We start from the raw sequence: 7,544 nt of genomic DNA on the forward strand, positions 1-7,544 counted from the left end.
ATTGTGATATATAGGAAACTGTCACTTTGCTATCACAGAGTAATCACCTAGACTTTGAAATTACTTTATTAATTCTAAGGTATTAATTCTAATATATAACATTAATGCAAAAGCATAATAGTTGACTAGAGGACTCAGAATTAGTCTTTGTAAATAATGTACATAGGTAGTATTCATAAAGCCACTCCCATACATATTAGCTCAAACTAAAATGCATAAAGTGTTCAGCTGGAGAAAACAATGAATACTTTGCTCATAAGACAGGCGGAATCAAATATAGTTTCATAGGGCTGTCTTCCCAAAATCAATACTTGAAGAAAATTCCTGCGTACTGCCATAAAATTTCAGAGACTTCTCATGGAGGAGAAGTGTTTCTTCAAGATTACTTCCACTGATGTTCTGGGCATTAAAATGATTTAGATTACAATATCTAAAAAAGAAAGAAAGAAAGCTTCTTTTAGGACCAGATGTAGATGAATTGATAAATCATTTGCTTTCCTCCTGTGCTCGTCTACCTTTTATTATGGGCCCATAGATACTGGCACAACAGTGATGATTATTTAAGAGCACTGCTCACCGGAACAGCGTTTATAACAGGACAAAAGGAGTTTTAGTGCATATTAAGGTATCTCCTTAGGGCCTTTAGATGGCGCTCTTTTACAACCTGCAATGAGTCTGACAGCGAGACGGAAGTCTGGAAACCCTATCAACTTGACAGATTTCATGACGGCTAAGACTCATGAAACGTTTATCAGACACACTGGGGATTTGTAAACTTGGTGCTGAGACTATGTGGAAAACAACATTGTCGAAGAAGAAATCCATGGAAATATTTCTAGATGTGTACCCTCCACTCGAACCCAAGAACCTACGGTTTTTCCTGAGTGTCTTCTAAGTGGCAGGCACCATGCTAGAGCGCTAGACTTACCGCAACAAACTGAATTGTCACTACAGTCTTGGAAGGATGGGCTCATCCCCATTTTACTGAAGCTCTGAGAGGTCAGATAACTTGCTTAGAGTTCATAATGAGTAGTAACTAGTTGGCAGAGGCTGGGTTTGGAATCAGAATCTCTTACTACTCAGAACCCTGGCCTTCTCCCTCTATGGCGTGCTGCCTCTGAAGACAAACTATTTTCTTAAACACTTTTGAGTGAGCTCCAAGAGGGTAGCAGTTTCAGACTGCTTTCTTCACTGCTGTAGTCCTAGTGCCTTGACCAGTGCCTCGCACACAGCTGATGTCCAATATAGATTTGCTGAGTGAGCAAATGACTGTGGGTTATAAGTTCAATTTGATCAAATACATATAAGTCTCTGGGGTCAGACATCTACTGTTGACATGCGAAGGTTTCCAAATCTAATTTTACCTTCTTTTCCTTCTCAATATATTGCTAAAAAATAACTGTAAGAGAAGAATGTACATGAATAACTGGTCATTGGTCTCTGACTTATGTCACTTTGAATAATTGATACAGGTTGTGCCCAAAAGATTACTGGTGTCGTTGACAAAATAAGTGCAGTGATAGATATCAACTTTATAAGATGTGTTTTACAACATGGGAGGGACAGTAGGTTGTTATAAAAACAGACACCCTTTTGCCACCTCCCCCCAGAAACATCCACAATGCCGTTTTATTTTAGCATCCAATATGGTATATGTATTTATATTAAGCACTCTAGAGATTTTATCTAATATTTTTCAGCAAGAAAAAGACATTTCTTCTGTCTACTTTCTTCACCCACAACCTGCAGAGCCTCAGGTTGGATTGAGTACTCTAAATACAGAGTCAGGGGGCTGTTTTGTTTTGTTTTGTTTTGTTTGTGCGAAGGAAAGGTAAGTCTGGCCTGACGTTCATGGATCATTTCTACCTCTACTCAGTTACATGACAGCCCAGTAACCCTGACAGGGTAAGTTTGGTTCTAGGACTTCTACCAGGATTACATCACTCTAATATAAACTTGGTGATAGGGGTGCCCTCCAGTGCTAACACAGACCAAATGCCACCTGTATGTTGGTGAGGATGCCGTTTCATAGTTAATCCACTGTCCTCAAAATCTTGGGGACAAGAATAACTTGGGACTGCCCTGTTCTTGGTAGATTTGCCACTGTTGCCTGGCTCTGAACACCTTTGGATTGGGTGAAAACTGGATTGTGGTTGGATGTGTATTGCCATCAAACACTACCTGACTCATAAGTAATATGTTTCAAAAATACTGTCCCTGGGACACTGGTATTTTCTCCTATTTCTTTTCCTACTTATTGTTCGTTAGTGTTTGACAGTAGCAATCAGTATAGAAATAAATCAGGGTCATCTACTCCTCACTGCAGACACGGATCCTCCTGCCTTAATTCGACACAGCTTCCTGCTTAACTCTTCTGGCTTGGCCTGTCCCATCCCTGTGGTCAAAAGACACCCAAGGCAGTGAGTGCCTTTGCTCTAATGTAGTTGGTCCTAGCTACTTAATCTCTGCAGAGTGCATTTCCCAGATTCTTCTTTCTTCTGATATGTGACATTGGTTCTTTTCTTGTGGAGTGGCTGATGAACAGGTAGGTGATGGTGGGTGGGTATAGTGACTTTAACTGAGGAGTCTGGGTTCCTCCCTCCCGACCAGAGTTAGAAGCAGTCAGAGAGCAGCAGGGAGAGGGCTCCTCTGTGGCAATTCGAAGCAGCCGCGTTTAGGAGAAAGTGTATGGGAATTAGAGACAAACACACTTGGGTCTGAATCTTAGTTGTGTGAACTCACTCTATGTAGTTACCTAAATTCTTACTTTAGTTTTCTTCAGTACAGTGATAAGATCTATGTAACAGGGAGGGGGTAGAGCTTAAATGAGGTTGTTTGTGTGTGTCCACCATGCCACCTAACACACAGAAGTGCTGAGCACATGGAAAATTAATTTGTTTCCTTCCTGCTTGTTTTATTCTCTCTCTCTCTCTCTCTCTCTCTCTCTCTCCTCAAAAAGTAAACAGAAAAAGAGAAAAGAGTTTACAGGAGATGGAGATTTACTACAAATCAGGTTTATTTCTAAATAAATCCTATATTATTAGTACTTAGTCCTGTCTCATCTTTGGTTTCTCCAATCTCTGGTGCTTTGTATATTTTTATTCTTGCCTCCTTCTCTGCATGCCACACTACCACCTCCCATTTCTCTGTAGTAACACACATGCTTGACTATCACTGAGAAAAAATCACCCTTAAATATTTTAATTTGAGCACTAGATGCTAGCTCCATGTAGACTGTGCTTTGCTCTTCAATTCTATTTTCTAGTGCCTGGGACAATGCTTAGTATGTTGGTTGAATGACTGGACGGATGAATAAAGGAGTGAACAAATCCCTGAGCTAATAGATTCTGTTTCCAGTGCCAGTTCTACTGAACTCAGCTCACAGCCATAGTCATCTTGGCCACACTGCAGCCTGAGTCTAGAAGAAGAAGAAAAGGAGAAAGGAGGGAGCATAAAGCAAAGCCTGAGGCCATTATTATTATTATTGCTAACATTTTTGAGCATTTACTCATCCTAACAACAACTTTGTGGCACAATTACTATTCTTACTGTTTTCATTTTACAAATGAAGAAAGTGAGGCTTAGCAAGGTTAGACAGCTTGCTACCTTGTGAAACTGAATCCAATTGGGCTGACTCTAGAGATTGCCTTTTAAACTACTTCATGAAAGACAGGGTCAAATCTTACCGTGGGAAAAACATTGAAGCTTGAGAAACAGTACAGATTTGTGAGTATTGGCAGAAGGGCACCACCTATATGTTTGGAGGCGATGGATAAAGGGGAAAGAGGCCTTGCCTTTGGCCTCAGTTTTTGTTGTCGACTCTGTTTTGCTACAAAGCTGAGGATATACTTGTTGGATCCTTCTGCAAGGCTCTGATTTTCTAATTTGGTTGTCAATTTAAGGATGAGATAAACATTTCAGGGAAATTATACATTGTGGAGGGTCAATTCGATAACTTACACACTTTAGAAGGTAAGAAATTTTAAAATTCAGATAACAATTAAGACTTTTGATTTTGTCATTAATTCTGCCTCTCTCTTAAACTAGGTCATAAGCTTTATGAGAGCAGAAGCATAAGTGTCACTACCATGTTTCCCTTAAAATAAGACCTAGCCGGAGAAGAAGCCCTAGCATGATTCCTCCGGGATGTGGAGGGCACGCACCCCTCACATGAGGGTTTTATGACCTGTTTCAGGGAGAAAGGTGCCTTTTCCACAAACTCCTTCAGATTAAAATATTCAGTATGTCAAGGTGCCATATTTTGGCACCTAAAATCATGCTAAGGCTTATTTTCCAGCTAGATCTTATTTTCAGGGAAACAGGGTATACGTTATTGACTTACTGAGTTTATATCCTTCTCGATGACGACAGTACTATCACATGACTGATGTTCCAAAAGAAATTTATTAGCTGAATAAAAGAATGATTTAGGCAAGGGAGAAGTGGCCATGGATGTGATAAATATGGCTAAATTGATAAATGAATGGAGGGAAGTGAGGAAAATGAAGATCTGCGTCATTCCCTCTATGTGGTAGATAGTATGCTTGTCCATGTATCAAAATTCATCTCCCTGAAGCCCACAAGAGGTTAGTATTATTGTCTTTATTTTTATGTGTGTGAAAACAGAGGCTCAGAGAGGTCACACAGTTTGCTGAAAAGCACACAGCTATCTACATATATGTCCGTGAGAGAGAGAGGTGCACTGCAATGCATGAATGGTAGATGAAATATGTTCTGAATGGTCTCAAGTGACTGGCTAAATGATTTTGCCCAGTTTGTTATTGACCTTGAAATGGTCACTGCTGATTTAAAGGCCTGAATGGAATCCAAATCTTAAGCATCATTAGATTTCTAGCTATTTGTTTAATGATATTTGCTTTTAATGATAATGATTCATTCATTCTTATTACCAATATGGTTATTTCTAATTCTAAAATGGTACTACATAACGGAGAAGAAAAAAATCTTCCTTTAGAACATGTTTTAGAATCAAGTAAAGCACTGCTCTATTATAAGGATCTATGAAAAAAGTGAAACCTAAATTGAAATTTCTTGCTCTGAATAATCTGTTAAATGTCTCTAATATGCTAATTTGTCCAGTCATGGCATACCAGATTCCCACTGTCTCCGTGATGGTTCTGAGATCAATATTTCATGAACTCAGGAATTGTTTCTCCCACCACACACATACTTACCTTTGTGAAATACTCCAGAATCCCAGGACGTTCAACAGTGTTAATGATGCCAAGAAGAAGAAGAAGAAGCTTTCTAAATTGCCTCTGTTTAATGTGTTTGGAAACCAATTGCCTGTTTGGAACAAATGTAATTGTTATTCAACTGCAGAGTTGTAAGTTTCTGTGAATATTTTATCATTCCACATTTCATAGAACTTTACTCGCTTCAATAACATCTACAAAGCCAAAAGCTCATCTGAAGCTCATTGTCCAAATTCATTTAATTCTGTAAATAACAGTAAAATGACAAGCAAAGCACCCCAAATATTTTGAAGGTCAGAAAAACAATTTGCATAACATGATATAGGTGTCAGAAGAAGTTGGCTGTAAAAGTAACCTTGATTATCCTATTAATTTGTAGCAACCCATGTTTGTCTTATTCATTTTTATATTTCTAGTGTCTAGAACAGTGCCTGGCTTGTAGGGATTGTTTAGTAAATATACATTGAATGAATGAAAAATACTTGCCATGACCAGGCGGTCTGTTGCGTATGCTAATTGTAAGGTTAGTGAGATACTATGTGTAGATGCCAGATATTATTATTATTATTATTATTATTATTATCATTATTATTTTAAATTGGGGAAATAGGGAAGGGGAACAGTGTTGGGGAATTGGGGAGGAGGACCAGCCAAGTTGTTGTTCTTCAATCTTCGTTGTGGAGGGCGCTAGTCACCATCTGGCTTCCCGTCGGCAGCTCATGGCCTCCAAGCTCAAGGTGCTGTGTTCAATTTTCATTGTGGGTAGGCGTAGCCACCATCCTATGTGGGAGTTGAACCGGCAGCCTTGTTGTTAACAGCGCATGCTCTATCCACTGAACCATCCGGGTAGCAGCTCAGCTCAAGGTGCAGAGTTCAGTCTTAGTTGTGGGCGGGCATAGACCACCATCGAACAGGCAGTCTTTGTTAGGAGCATGTGCTCTCACCAGCTGAGCCATCCTGCCACCTGTTGGCAGTTCAGTGGCAGCTCAGCTCAGGCGCAGCGTCACTGGCCCAAGTGGGAATCAAACTAGCAGCCCTGTTGCTAAGAGCTTGTGCTCTTAAGCTAACTCTTAACCAACTGAGCCACTTGGCCGGCCCTGTCAGATATTATTTTGACAACTTAAATAAATCCAGTGTTACCTTATTATAATACCAAAGGCCTTATTGGTCAAATTACTTGCAATCTTTGGTTGACATGAAGATAATCTTTTCAACTGAGGAATAATACCTTCAGCTGAATACTTCTAAATAAGTTATCCCTATGTCCTTCTGATGTGGAACTGCTATGTATAAAACTATTCATGAGGCTATATAAAACTATTTAAGATTCAAGGTAATTGTTTTTACTTTGCTCCTAAGTTTGACTTTTGTTTTGGATCTTTGCTATAACCCTTTTCTCTTTCCATATCCAAATATATATCTATTTATATGTGTGAGTATATGTATATCCATCTATATCTGTCTCTATTTCTACACACACTCAATTTTTCTTCCGTGAATTTTGAAATATTATTTAATACATTATATGAAATATAATGTATTATATATGCAACACTTATTTTTATGTAATACTTTTAAAACAGCAATGGGATCTTAGTATTGACAAATATATTGTAGATATATAGGATTATAGAATGTTTAAAAGATAGTTTAAAAGGCAAAAATCTCTCTTCACCGAGAGAACTTAAATTCAATTGCAGTTCTGAATGGGCAGAATATTTCCAAAAAATGTTATACACTATGAGAACAGAAATTGATCATCTTTTAACAGCCAGGTGCCAAGGTTTTTGGCATTTTCTTGCTTTTTTATCGGAGCAGCGCCTACAGTGGGTTGTGAAGAGGGGTGAGGGATGAGCACAATCCGTCTATGTGCTGATGGGCCTGATTGTCAGTGCCATCTTTGGCACATGGGCTGTGGGTTGCCTCCTGAACTAGAAAACGGTTCTTGGCCTCTCCCTTGACAGTGCATACTTGGAAATGGGATTTGAATTAAACGCTCTGTTCAAGGTTGATAGTCAGCAAGTGCATGAGTATGACAGCTGTGATTAATTGTGCCACTTCCCATTTAAAGCTGTTTCTCCTCTGTCATTTAACTTCTCAATGACTATTATTATGGATCAACCATGAAAATTAGCTTGTGTCCATTATAGTCTTGGACCTATAAATAAAATGCGGTATTGAGTTTAAAGCTGTTTTGTAACTTCTACTGCCCCATTTTATTAATTTGTGTTCCATTACAATAGAAATTTATGGTTTTATTGGTATATTGACATGATGCCTCCATCTGGTATTTAGGAGCAGTTTCACTGTTTCTCTCTATGTCTGGCT

General features: G+C 38.9%; 1 protein-coding gene across 1 annotated transcript in view; it reads right to left on the bottom strand.

Annotated features, from left to right (window-relative positions):
• Positions 1-282: 282 nt before the first annotated feature.
• The window catches only part of SLC15A5 (solute carrier family 15 member 5), a 98,639-nt gene continuing 91,377 nt past the window's right edge, over positions 283-7,544 (bottom strand). The window contains 2 exon segments of the mRNA XM_019643278.1: positions 283-430; positions 5,196-5,307. Coding sequence (XP_019498823.1) covers positions 283-430; positions 5,196-5,307 — 260 coding nt within the window.

The sequence above is a fragment of the Hipposideros armiger genome, unplaced genomic scaffold, assembly GCF_001890085.2.
Source record: "Hipposideros armiger isolate ML-2016 unplaced genomic scaffold, ASM189008v1 scaffold_76, whole genome shotgun sequence".
In the NCBI taxonomy this organism is placed as follows: Eukaryota; Metazoa; Chordata; class Mammalia; order Chiroptera; family Hipposideridae; genus Hipposideros; species Hipposideros armiger.